General features: G+C 38.1%; 1 protein-coding gene across 3 annotated transcripts in view; it reads left to right on the forward strand.

The window, feature by feature from the left end:
• Positions 1-14,430, forward strand: part of ZNF536 (zinc finger protein 536) — a 205,192-nt gene extending 190,762 nt beyond the window's left edge. For all 3 annotated transcript variants that reach the window (XM_067540010.1, XM_067540012.1, XM_067540013.1), the window contains one exon: positions 12,716-14,430. In XM_067540010.1, the coding sequence (XP_067396111.1) occupies positions 12,716-14,310 (1,595 nt within the window). In that variant the 3' untranslated portion in view covers positions 14,311-14,430. The remainder of the gene's footprint in view (positions 1-12,715) is intronic.
• The last annotated feature ends 264 nt before the right edge of the window (positions 14,431-14,694 follow it).

A 14,694-nucleotide genomic window follows, 5' to 3' on the forward strand; every position in this document is an offset into this window, starting at 1 on the left:
ACCGCCATGGATTGGTCAAAGAGGAAGCTTTTCTGTGATGAGCTTATTTCTGACATTCTGGAAAGGGTCAAGAAGCAAGTGCAATACCACAGAGAGAAGGATTCATGGAAAGGCAAGATGAAAAGAACAGTCAGGCTACAGAGCTTGAGTACAGAATTGCAGCGTAGAACCAGACACTTGCTTCGAAGTTCCTGAAACAGGAACCTAAGTTGAGAAATGGAGACAGAGTGCAGCAGAAAGACCTGTTTGAGCCACTACTTTCTCTAATGGTGCTAGAGCGCAGACTATTGCTGCGCCTGCTTCGTGGCCTGAGTCTCTTCCATGGTACCATGTGCTACAGACTCAGGAACCTTTAGGACAATTTGATGGTTGGGTGTCCCATGCAACCAGGCCTTTACAGCAGTGGGACAGGGTAAATCTACCCCCTGCAGTCCTCTACCACTGTTCAGGTCCCTTCCTCCCTGTGTACTTCTACCCCATGCTGACAGGTTCTCCCCTGCATACTTCTACTCCTGAGCTGACCCCCTCTCTCCTGTAGGCCTCCACACCTATCGCAGTGCTGTCAAGTCCATGCTAAATGCACAAGAAAGGGAAAAGAGAACATGCCAGAGGACACGCAAACTTAAGAGATTGTTTTGATGGCATTAGTTCACTGTTTGTACTGTGCATTCTTTGGTTCATGCACTTTGATTTATTACTGGTTTTACTGTGGATTTATTAGTGAGTTTTGATGTTGTAATGGCAGCTGGGCTACCTGGCAATGCAGTAATGTTTGTTTTTGTAATACAGCCATGTTCACAAATAGAGATTTTTATTTAATTAAGAAAGTTTATTGCCATCACTGCATCACATCATACTATGTGTATTTCAAATAATAAAGATAAACACATGGTAAGGCACAACAGGGAAGCTATATCCAGACACAATTTCTGAGTACATCTGTGTGCAACAATCTATTATGTAAATGCAGAGCCCCCTTTAATAAACAGTCATTTCATCCATAAGAAAATTTCATCTCAACATCCCCATTCATTGCATACAGTGATTGTACCACCCCTTCACTGCATGAAATGACAGTACCTTAGTACCATGATGTATACTGTAAGCCTTCCCATATAAAAACATTCAGAAGCTGTTCTCTCTCTTCTATTGTCCTGTGCAAGTCCATAATGTGGGAGCACGCAGTATCCCTGATTTCTGTTGCCTGGGTGCATCCTGTTACAGCTGTGATAGATGCACTCTCTGGCTGAGTGGACTAGTTCAGCAATCCATTACTGTCGTAGATTCATTATGGGGCAAGTGGCTCACCTTTGGCTTCTCAAAGATCATGAAGAGTACAGCAAGCCACAATAATGCAGGCAGCACTGATGACACAGGCATCCAAACGTGTGTGTTAAGAGCACCAGCAGGATTTCAGTATGCCAAACTCTTTGTCAACCATCATTCTGTATCTGTTGAGAACAGAACCATCTTCTGCCAGGCATTGTGAAATCAAGATATGGTTTCATAAGCCAAGGAAAAGGGTTACGTGGAATTCCCCAAGATAAGTGGGGACAGTAACTCAGTTTATGACCATTCCATTTGGTGGGAATGGTGTCCCAGCCTATCCCTGAATGTAGATTCCTGACCATCAATAAACCTGTGTCATCATGAACATTTCCAGTGCAGCTCACATTGGCAACAATAAATCAGTCTTTGTGGTCTATAAGGATTCTGCATAATAATGAAATAGCATCCTTTGTGGTTTATGTATTCATATTCCCCTCAAGAAAGGAAAACTAGGGACATAAGAGTCCCATCAAGTGCCATTCTCTTGAAACTGGCAATTACTTAAGGGATATTGTTCATACCCACCACCTTTGAGTAAATAACATAGAGTTGCCTCAGAAGCTTCTGCCAAACTTTAGTCACAGTTGATTTTCCAGCACCAAACTGATTAGCGCTGGATCTGTAGCAGAATGAGGTAGCTAGCTTCCAAGTAGTGACAGCATCCTGCTTCTGGACTGATACAGCCACCCTCATGCCACAGAGGCTGCTGTTATGATGCTGGAGCATGGGGACAAGCTTCTCACAAAGCTTCAGAAAAGTAGCTTTCTTCATGCAAAACTTCTAGACACGCTACTGGTCATCCAAGGTCCTCATGAGGCATTGATCCCACCAGTCTGTGATTGTGGCCGTGCTCCAGAAGCAGTGGTTTACATAGGGGTCATCAGTGGCTATACCAAGAGCCATGAGTAGTTTCAGCCAGTTTGTCTGCCATGTCTGTATCCTCTTCCGACTGTTCAGTAAGGTGCATTGGTGGGTCAGAAAACACAGCTGAAATATCCACCAGTGAGTGTCTCATGGAAGCTTTGCCCCTTCCTTGAAATAGGAGTGGAAGCACAAGCAAGAAAAGCTCTTCACATGGTGACTCCTCTGTGTTGCTGGCTGTGGTTGCCAGGAGTATGCAGACCAAAATAATGGCTTGTCAGGCGGTGAAAATTTCTTGTGATGTGCAGGAAGGACAGTCCAGTTTTCCTTCACTGCATACAAATAAAAAGAGAGAGTGGCCACATTTCAGGAGGGCACTAGGAAGACTGGGATGTGGTTGGTTGGACTTTGATCTGTGTTGCAATCCGGATGCTGGTGTGGGACCTGGGCTTAAAAATTCTTAACCTCGGGTCGCTAATGAGTGTGGATGCTCAAGCCCTGGGCTTTCAACCCCAGGGTCTGTGGACTCAAGTCCATTAACCCAGGGCTTACATTGCGGTGTAGACATTCCTTGGGGGTCTGATCTAACCAAAAGGAGACTTTTTATAGCTATTGACCCAAAAAGGCTGCCTCTTGTCCAGAGGCGGCACCCATCCCAGTAGCTGTGAAGTGCCTTATTAGGCTTTCTGTGACCACTGCCTTCCAGGCAGCAGAGTCTGTGACTCCACCCACTTTATTTAAGTAATTGATTTCCTAGGGGGCGGGGAAACAAGACCTCAATGAGTCCCAACATCTTAATGCAGAGATTAGCTCTTCTCTGGCTGACTGAACAATATTCAGTTATGGAGGAATTTTAAAGGGAGTATGTCACGTCAATATGTGGCTGTTTTGTGAGAGGCAGAAAAAGCCCTCCTCCCCCGTTCCCAAAGTACCTGGGGAAAGGTGGTGCCTTAGAGAGACTCCAGTGATAATGGAAGGAGCCTGAATGCAGGACTAGTTCCTTTGAATCGGAAGATCAGTGATATGTGTCCGAAGGGGTGTATGTGCAGATGGTCCCCCTCTATCATTCCTAGGTTACTTGTTTGTTAGCCTGTTTTAATGGGGAGAGAGCCCTTCATTTCTGGCTTTCTCAGAACTATGCACTTTAGTGCAGTAGGAAGGACTTTACTCCATACTTGATCCCTGCAGCCTGGTCAGCCATGGTACGTTGGACAGACAATCCCAAGAGGAAGTGGAGAGCTCATTTGCTTCTGTCCTATCCTCACAGCTTCTTGCTGGAGAGGTTTTTGTTGGTTTGGGGTTTATTGATTTCCATAGCAGCCTGACCTTTCTGTTAAATAGGTCGCCCTTGCTATAGAACATTTATCTTCTGAGCTTGCATGGGTCAGAAGACTGTGGATATTTTGTGCTTAGTAAGAGTACTTCCAGGGTTAGATGTGACTCTCATAAACATATTGTTTATAAAAGCTAAGTGGTATAGGAATAGAATCACACAGCTGCATGCACATTGCAGCTAATTCTGATCTTCATTTGTACCAGTGGAAATCAGGAGTGACTCCATTAAGTCAAAAAAATGACACATTGTAAATAAGAATTTGACTCTGTGTGTCTAAAATTATACCATACCAATAATTGATATTAAGCATACTAATAAATAAATTAGATAAAGCCTACTATTTCCTTAAATCATAGTAAAACAAGACTGCTCTTTAATATTGTTATTGTATGATGTCATTCTATCCACTCAATATCTGTATGTTCCATCCTACAAAAAACAAATGAAAGTGCAGATAAAGTACACAAGTGCAAACTGGAATATTACTAATAAAATACAGTGTGTATGAGTGGAGAGTTCAACATGCTGGTTAGATTGGGTATGACTATGCACTCGTGGGTTATGTAGTCATCCTTTAGAGTATTGATTCTATCCTCTTCTGCTACCCTTATGGGAATTTGAATGCAGCTACATTCTTTTTAAGGACAGTCATTCTAGTAAAATGTCAATTGTGGTTCTTGAATGGAGTGGAAGGATGGTGGTTGAAGCGCTAGCCAGAGATCTGCTCTGCTACCAATTTCCTGTGTGATCTTGGACAAATTACTTAGCCTCTCTGTGTCTCAAGTCCCAATCTGTAAAATGATAATACTTCCCTATCATGCAGGGGTGTTGCGAGTATAGATACATTACAGTTCATGTGGGGCTCAGATACTGTTATATGTACCTTAGATAGATAGTGTGCAAAGTATATGGAGGTGTATTTTGTCTTATGAAGCTAGTGATTTAGGATGTATCTGCAAGGTGCTGAACACTAACCACGACTTCCTGAGAACCCTCCATTCCTACTGAAGTTAATGAGTTGCAGGAGCTCATCATCTTACAGAACTGGGCTTTGAGATCATGTAAAGTCATAAAAATAAAAATACATTATACTCTGCCGCTGCTCATCAGCATGTTATCTAGGGGCAAATTTTCAAACTTGCACAAGCACCTTTGCATTTTATCAATGTAGGCATTCAGGAATTCCCAGTTATGTACACAAGTCAGGATTTTCATATGCACCAAGCATTCATATGTGCTCAAACCCTGACTTTCACATTTTTACGTGAATAAGGAACATGGAATAAAGCCATGTGTATGAGTAAGCTTGAGAATTTGACCCTTCACTAATACACTCATGAAAGGGAGAGATGGGGGGGAAAAAGCTTAGCAGAACCACCTCAGCTGACTGAGAATCTGACCTGTGGTATACATAATGAATAGTCTATATAATGCATATCTTATATTGTGGCTGTTTATCCTTTTGGAAATGCGACTATACAATTTTGAAACATGCTTAGATGAGCTGATAGAATACGCTAAAAATGGTGCTGTTTTAAATTAATTCAGCTCACATTTTCTTCCTAAAAAAGAGACTGCCTGTTGCCATTCTCTGAAGGCGCGCTTGTAGTAGGTTGAGCAATATGAATAATTAAGGAAAATGGGGATGTGTGCTCCAAGAAGATACAATTTTGGTATTGAACATCCTTATTCTTACATTTTAAGATGAACTAAAAGGACTCTTCATTTCTCTAGATTTCTCCAGATTTCCCATCCTTAACATTGTGCAGCTTGCCTTTTCCTGCCTTAATGACATCCCAAACTTTTGTTGAAAATAATTGATTGAATTTAAATTTCTTTAAAAGTTTAAGAGGTAATGTTACAGTATAAATTTCCTACCAAACACTAAGTAGGGAAATATCCATTAGTGAAATTAACTACAGTTTCTAGGTAGCTAACAATGTGCAGTATACAGTAGGGCATGGCTAATGAACACTGCAGTGGGTGATATTTCATTATACAAATTAATGCTCACATTTTAATGGGAAAGTCACATAATGAATCTCAGCTTCAGTGACAGCAATTAGAGACACAGATTGTCCCCTTCTGGACAAGGCACTGTTTAGCAATAAGCAGCTGTGTAAAAAGTCTTCAGGTTTACAACATATATATGCTTTGGGGGAATTAGTGTACAGTTTATATTAATGTACTGAAGCTTCACTGCAAAGGAACAACCATATTTATCTCTCCGTGTGTTAACTAAGTAAAGACATGTAGGAAGACTAAATAAATATCAGAGATGGGATGTAAATAAATTAAAATATTCAATTATACTACTTTACAAAAATTAAAACCTTTTACTGTGTGTCACATGATACAATGGAAAACCCTTAAGTTACTGGTCAGAAGCATCAAATCTATATAGTATTTTGGGGTAGGGTAGGAGATATTTACACCTTACATATTTAGTTAAAATACTAGGGCATAAAGAGAAGTAGTAGTCAACTGGTATTTCTGACAAACAGATTAATTGTGTGGTGAAACATGTTCATGATCCAAAAATAATCCCACAGAACCTTTGATATTCCATTTGGTTTAAAAAGTATGAAGTGAATGATTAGAATGATAAAAGAAATTACCGTACAAGAATAGGCATAATAATGAACTAATTAAATCATACAGCCATTCATTTTTTAAATATCTACTGTACAATGGATAAAATAGGTTATCAATAAGCAGTCCAATGATAAAATAAGACCCTATAAAATGTGTTCAATATTTTTATTAAACAATATTCACTGGATTTATAAGCTGTTTGATTTAAATATGCCTAGTATAAAAGACAACTACTATTTCTTATGCAGAAGTACATGTGACCAAATTCTGGCTGTCATTGTCTGTGGGGGCTGGCAGAAAACCCACTGCCAGCTGTAAGAGCATTGGTTGTGAGGTGGATGTGCCTATCATTGACTGCTGTTAAAGGAGAGACCACTGCACAGTGGAAAAGCATTGAAGGGGATAGGTCTGGTGATTAAAGAGCATGGTCCCCATGTATGCTATCTAAGAAGGCTTCTTTGGTTAAAAAAAATCCGGTTAGGAGGGGAGATGTAAGAAATCAAAAATTTTAAAACCCAAAATAGAAAAATGGAGAAGATGTTAGCAGTAAGTACAAGTCAGCAGTTAGGAAAGGCAGGCATCTGATAAAGGAAGTAAAAGATGTTGGTGAAAAATCTATGTCCAGGATGGTTAAGGACACTAAGAAGGCATTCTTTAAATATATCAGAAACAAATGCAATCCTAGCAATGGTATACATCTGATACTAGACAAGGATGGTAAGTTTATCAACCATGATGCGGAAAAGGCAGAAGCATTCAATAAATATTTTTATTCTGTTTTCAGAAAGAAGCAGAATGATATATTCATATCTTACAGTGATAATAAAATGGTTTTTTATGTCATGAGTAAATAGGAAGGATGTTAAACAGAAGCCATTAAAGTTAAACATTTTAAAATTTGTAGGACTGGATAACTTGTGAAACCATATTACAAGAATTGTCCAATGATCTCTCTGAAGCATTAATGTTGATTTTTAAAAATCTTGGAACAGTAGGGAAGTTCAGGAAGACTGGAGAAAAGCTAATTTTGTGCTAACATTTTAAAAAGGTAAAATAGAAAGAAGACTCAGAAAACTATAGGCTAATTAGTGTGACATCAATCTTGGGCAAAATCATGAAAAGGCTGATATGGAATGCAGTCAGTAAAAAATTAAAATATGGTGTCATAAATAATGCCAATCAGCACAAGTTTTATGAAAATTGGTTTTGTCAAGCTTGATATCATTTTTGAAGAAATTACAAATTTGGTCGATAACTTCATTATCATATTAGACTTCCATAATCCATTTGATTTAGCCCCATGTGACACTGTAATGATTAAAAAAAAAAGTACACAAAATCAGTGTCTCCTGTATTAAATAGATTAAAACCTGGTTAACTAATAGAACACAAAATGTACTAGAAATGGGGAGTCACCATCCAATGACGGTATTTCTACTGAGGTCCTACATGGAACTGATCTTCACCCAAGGCTATGTAATATCTTTATCAATGAACTGGAAGAAAATATAAAAATCATTTCTGGCAAAATTAGTAATGACACAGAACCTGGCGGAGTGGTAACTAATACTGGGGACAGGTCAGTTATAAAAACTGACCTGGATCACTTGGTAATGTGGGCACATTTGAACAGCATGCATTTCGACACAGCCATATGTAAAATCATACATCTAGGAACAAAGACAATAGGTCATGTTTATAAGATTGCGGGACTGTATTTGACAAAGTAGTGTCTCTCTAAAGCACTTAGGGGTCAAGGTAGATAAGCAATGAACATGAGTTCCCAGAACAATGCTGTAGCTAGGAGGGCAAACAATTTTTGGAGGTATACTAAGGGAAACATGAAGTAGGAGTAGGGAGGTGGAACAATCTCTTAGCATGCCAATGAGACCATTACTGGAATGCTGTGTCCAGTTCTGTTATACACACTTCAAATAGGATCTCAAAATATTGGAAAAGGTGCAGAAAAGAGCAAAAAGTATGATTAGAATGATAGAGGTCTAGAAAACATGACAGCCTAATGAAGCTCAATCTATTTAGCTTATCAAAGAGAAGACTAAGAAGTGACTGGATCACAGTCTACAAATATCTGCATCGGCAAGAGATTTCTGACAATAGTGAGCAATTTTAATCTAGCAGAAAAAGTCATAACAAGATCCAATGGTTGGAAATTAAATCTAGACACATTCAGATTAGGAGCACAAATTTTGAACATTGAGGATAATTAATCTTTGGACCAATTGACCTAGGGACATGGGTACCTAGGGATTCTCCAACATTTGAAGTCTTTAAGTCATGAGTGGTTATCTTTCTAAAATGTATGCTTGATGCTGAAATTATCGTGTGAGGTTCTTTGTCCTGTGTTATGCACGAGACCAGCTTAGGTGACCATATGGTCCTTTCTTGTTTTATGAATAATCTGTCACTGGGCTCCATGCAGAGCCCAAAAGTAGGTTATTATTTTCCATAGAATGATTAGATTGCACATAGGGTCTGTAGGTGGAATTGGTAGCAGCCTGAATAGGTTATACATCCATGTTGCTTATGCAGTATACTGTATATGTAGACACTGTTTGCATGAACAGTGTCTGTTTCCAGTTGTCTATCAGGAGTTTCTAAAGTTTTTACAGAAGTCTTTAATTTTTGCTTTATCATATCCTGATATAAAATAGTTCTGAGATGCCTTATACCTTGTAAATCAGATGTTAGATAGATGAGAACTCTGATTATGCTGTTTAGAAAGCTTCTCTATCCATAGGTTTTTAATGCCATGTATTGGGACAGTTGTCACCAAGGTTGTAAAAAGACTTGTATAACTGCAAACAGGTCAGGGAATTAGTAAGATCAAGAGGATCAGTCCCATTCTGAATCACGAACAATGATTCTTGAATATATCAAACATAGGAAAGTTTTGAAAAAATGTTTCCATCACGTTCACATGGCAACTTTAATTTATGTAAACTGAAATTAAGCGTTCAATAACTCATCCAGACACTGTTCTTGGCACTATTTTTGGCTAATCATTACATGAGGATGAGCTCTCTGAAACATTTTTCAAAATATTAGATGCAAACTAATATTCTTCTAACAAGAACCATCCCCAACATTCTTGTCCCACTTAGTCTTCCTTTAGCAAATATTATCAAAGTACCTGGCAGAATCATGAAAGCTAAGTATCTGGCAATTTTTTCATTATACAACTTTGGTGGGGGAGGAGAAATTTTAATAGTTCATAACTCTGCTGTTACAAATCACACTGGGGCTGAAATTTGGTATATTGGTTGTCCAATTGGATAGATTAAATGGTGTTTAAATATGTGTGACCAATTTTTTAATTTAGGTATTGTTGGAGAACCTACATTTAGCAAGTTTGAAGTTACATTTCCCCCTACCCACTCCCCCGTACCGGCCTTTGAAATAGCCATAGTTAATTTTGCAAGTGGATATCTTTAAAGTGTAATAATTAGGTGTTTTGATTGGAAAAAAATTGTTTTCAAGTGTAATATTTCCCTTGGCCGGTTCCAAAGGCGGGTCAGCGTGTTGCTACGTGATAGGTCAGAGATCAAGCCTTCATCTTAAATCCTTGTTCCCAGCCTGGCAAGAGATGGGCGCATTATAGTGGCAGTGGACTCAACTCCAATGGAAATTTGCAATTTTAATCATGCTGTCTCAGTGCGCGGCTTCTTAGAGACTAGTGTTGATGTGATGTGTTGGGAGCTATGTCCAGGTCTCCCTGTTGAAGGGAACTCTGCTGTGGGGCCTTTGAAAAGGTGGGGAAAATTGAATATCTTCAGGGCTCAGCAATTAAAAATAGAAGTATGTTGTCAGTGCAGAATGCTTTGGATGGAAGGCACTTTATAAGTGCAAAGCATTAGTGGTATTTGTATTTCCTCTAGTTAGCATATTAATTTTCTTGCACCCATTATTAAATATACTTATTGCCTTAAGCAGCTCCTCAGATGTTTATAGCGTCATTAGTGGAGCCTACATTGTAGAATATGTCTCATCATTGCAGATGCATGTTATCCCGCATTTCATACAGCATCTGCAATGGTAGAACACAATTTCTAATGATGCCATTTGACGTGCAGTGCATTTACACATCAACTAGCGTTACTATAAATGTAAATGGTAAATGTAACTGCACTTAAACATTTCTGGGTAGGTATAGATGATACTGTGGAAGAGGTCTTTCAATTAAGAGCAATGGGGATTAAAAACTGCAGGCATTGAGCCACACAAGGTTTCTAGCGTCTTTTCTCTGCAGCCACGATTGGTTCTTAGACTATGCTTTAAATCCATAATTTGTGTCAAAGAGTATTAGAGACCCCCTAACTAATTGATTTTAACACATAGAGCCAAGTTCTGAGACAACATGAAATGGCTCCATAATTTGGAGCACAAGTATGTTGTAAAATGAGCATTAATGTGTGTGTCCGTATTTTGGCCAGGAGCAGAGCTATCACAGAATATTCATGCTCTTGAAATGAACAATTTGCATGAGGGTATATACAGAGTGGCTATTGCCATTTCAGGGCATAGATGCATACAAATATGCAGAACATGACCTCTGATCCCTTGTCCCCACCATAAAATGCTTCCTTTAGAGGATGGCCAGCAGAAGAGTCTCTCTGGGTTTGAGAGGGAAGCCACAGAAAGTCTGACCTATTTAATCTTAGTGCCTTCTACTGCTTGGCATAAGTTGTATGGTAGGATCTTTATGCACAGCTCCTCTAGAATTTAACCAATAGTTAGGCTGATAAAGAGGGCAGTGGTGGGGTGTCTAACCGGATGTTCGTGAAAGACTCAGAAGTTGCACTGAAACTTTCAATTTAATTTCTCATGTTAAAATGTGTGGGCCCAGGCCTAAAATATGTACCATGTCAGTTACCAATTCTAACATGAACCATGTTAATCAACCTTTGTAGAGTCATACAATAAGTGTTTTGCAGTATAGGGCCCTCATATCTCATAATTTAGCTTCAGGATTACATTATAGACCATGGCAAGAGTGTTCATAATTTTCTTTGAGTTATAGAACACATTCAGCTACTGTACATGGTCAGTAAGCCTGTTCAGATAATGCTGTAGGGTATTTGCCAAACTCTCATTGGAGCCCTTAGTTTAAAAAATTAAGTTTGAAAACTTTCCATTTTTATTTTAAATGGATGTTGAGGTTATTCGTGAATTAGTACCTTTTCAACAAGTGCAATGGTCAACTTACTATGATACAATTACTATTATTATGGAGGAAATTTTAAAACAATGAACTGTTTTAAGGGGAGTGTTCACAGAAGGTTTGCCATTGCTTTTTAAATCAGTTAGAGAAAAAAAAAAACACATAAGAGAAAACAGTTCCTTTTCTTGTGGAGGTTTCTCATAGAAATAATTGCTGATATTGACAAAGCACTATTAAAAAGAAGCTTTCGGTACTGTCAAACTCCTGTCTCTTTCAGGGAGTATTTTTGCACTCAAGTCTACAAGGAACCCTTGATTGCTAACAAGAACATTTATTTAGACATATTTTCTTTGTGGATATATATATCTATCGTGGTATGTGAATATTTTATATATACATAATATCTTTGAGTTCTTTTAAATCATGGCAAGAACAATAAAAGTTTAGTATTGAGTTCTATTATATATTTAATTCATGAAAATCACCTAATGTTTTAAAATACTATTTAAGCTGATCCTTACTCTCTAGAAAAGTGTTTATTATAGGTAAATTACACATTTTACTACTGGAGCATTAGAAATGCCATTAGTACAAATTTAAAGCACTGCAGAAACCAGTAGATAATGTTAATTTCAAATACAGAAACTAAGTATATTTTGTACCTTTTTATTACTCATTTTCTTTTTAATTTTATTGACTACTTTTTATCTTAACTATATGTTCTTACATGCTGCAATCCTAATGTACTGTAATGGTATTAATATTTTATAGAATCTGTATTTATAGTTCTTTATTTAGAAACAATGCAGTAGGTCTGCAGATCTTTGAATCCTTCTGGAATGGTGCCCTCCAAATAATGATAAATTACTTGTGCAGTATGCCATTTGCTAATTATATCCATGATTTACTGCAGAGCAAGCCTTAAATCATTCATTTCAGTCTTGCGTAACAGTGCCATAAAATTTTTAGGTTTAAAAATGGTTTCCATGTGTATAATTTAAACAAATTTTTAGAGCAATTGTATAAACAAAATATTGCAACCATCCATTTGTTACATACTTTTTCTTTTTTTAACTTGTACTTTTAATGATTACTGTGGTTGAAATTGTTATGCTTCATTTTCATAATCACAGCTTTTAATTCTACAATAGTTTTTACAAGTTACATTAAGAAAAAGATAGCCCTTTGTGTGTAGATAGTATGTCATTTCTAAATAGCCCCATGTGCTAGAAAATCATTTAAAAGATCTTAAAACTATAAATTATTCTTCTATTAAAGTATCATTTTAAAAAAATATTAGCTGAAGGGTTTTTTTTTTTTTGTTTTAAAAGAACAAATGTTGATTTTTCATCACTATTCCATAGCCTGAAACACAAATAACATTATATATTTGTCTTTTTTGTGTATATTTGCAGGTGAGAAACCTTACAAGTGTCCACATTGTGATTATGCAGGCACTCAGTCTGCATCCCTCAAATACCACTTGGAACGGCACCACCGGGAGCGACAGAATGGAGCTGGACCTCTCCCTGGGCAGTCTCAAAGTCAGGAACACAAGGACGAAACATCAAATAAAGGATCTCTGTTTATTAGACCAGACATACTGAGAGGAGCCTTCAAGGGTCTTCCGAGTATTGATTTCCGAAGTGGCATGGTCTCTCAGCAGTGGACATCAGGAATTCTTTCTTCTGGAGATCAACAAGGACAAGCAGCTGGCATGTCTTCTGAGGTATCTTCTGAGAATATGAAGGGTTCTGACATATCTTCCAAAGGAACACACTTTTCTGAACTTGGCCGAGCATATCAGAGCATGGTTGGAAATGGTGTGAACTTTCAAGGATCTTTGCAAGCTTTCATGGACAGCTTTGTCTTAAGTTCCTTGAAGAAAGAAAAAGAAATGAAGGATAAAGCTCTATCTGAGTCACTTTCCACAAAAACTCTGGGCTCAGATAGTGGTGAGGATAAAATAAATATCAAGTCCTCACAAAGAAAAACAGAAAAATCACAGTATGAACCTCTTGACTTATCTGTGAGGCCAGATGCTGCCTCACTTCCAGGTTCATCTGTTACAGTTCAAGACAATATTGCTTGGCATGGCTGCTTATTTTGTTCCTTTACAACTTCATCTATGGAATTAATGGCTCTGCATCTCCAAGCCAATCACTTAGGCAAAGCTAAACGTAAAGATAATATTTTAGGAAATAGCAAAGATCAATCTAGGGATGCTTCATCTTCAGCAAATAAAATCAGTTTGCTCTCCTCTTCAGTGCAGTCCAGTAAAGAGGCAGTAGTTTCAAATTTGATTAGCCAGCTGGATTCAGCTTCTGAGAAAATGACCCAAGGACAAAATAAAGAAATGTTGAGAGAACAAAAGAATGCTTCCTGGCCCAGCCACATGGATTCCAGTTTTTGTAATTTTACAGCAGACTTCTACAAGCAGTTTGGTGTTTATCCTGGTGTTATTGGCACAGGAGCACAAAATTCTTGCACCAGTAACAAACCTGAAGGAAAAACACAATCTGAAGATGACCCAAATATTTTGCTCTCTGATTCTGTAAATAAAAGTACTACTGATGACCTGTCTGACATAGCTTCATCTGAGGATATGGAATCCTCCAAGGAAGAAAACATTGAAGATGAGGACATTGAAACAGAACCAGATATTATGAACAAGCAGTTATCTGCCCTAAAGAAAGAAAGCAGTGAAGGAGGTGACAATATACAAAATGCAGTCACCTCACAACCAACACATGGACTAATAAATTCACGGTTGCCACAAACAACAGAAAAGCAGTGGCACAGTCAGAATCTTCTTTCCTCCCATGAAACTGCACAAGGCATCATGAAACCTGAACAAGTACAGGGTCCACAGGTCCTGGAGAAGCAGATGAACATGTTGTCAGTCCTAAGAGCTTATAGCTCTGATGGCTTAGCAGCCTTCAACGGACTTGCAAGTAGCACAGCAAGTAGTGGATGTATCAAGAGACCTGACTTGTGTGGTAAGTTTTAGATCTTCTTTCAGACCATTTTAGAAAACAATCCTGCAGAATCTCTAAGCTGCTCTCTAAATATGCTTAACCACATTTGTTAGTAAATGCAAATTTTAAAATAAATGTTAAAAAATTAACATTGGGCAAAATTCTACTCTGTTACATGTGTGCAGCTCCATACAAATCAGTGTGCATGCAGTTGACAGCAGACTAGCCTTCTATGTGCTGTCTAGAGTTGCATGCACTTACCAATATTTTTAGGAATTATACTGTTTTTAAATTAGAGTAGCAGCAATATAGACTGTCTGTGCTAGTGGCATGTGCAGAGGACATTTACTGCTTTAGTTTATTCAGAGGGGGGAAAGCTTTTTAAAAACTGACATGGTAACTTGCAAACTTTTCAG

The sequence above is a fragment of the Emydura macquarii genome, unplaced genomic scaffold (assembly GCF_026122565.2).
Source record: "Emydura macquarii macquarii isolate MOO-44397 ecotype Brisbane River unplaced genomic scaffold, CSIRO-AGI_Emac_v2 contig_561, whole genome shotgun sequence".
Taxonomy (NCBI): domain Eukaryota; kingdom Metazoa; phylum Chordata; order Testudines; family Chelidae; genus Emydura; species Emydura macquarii.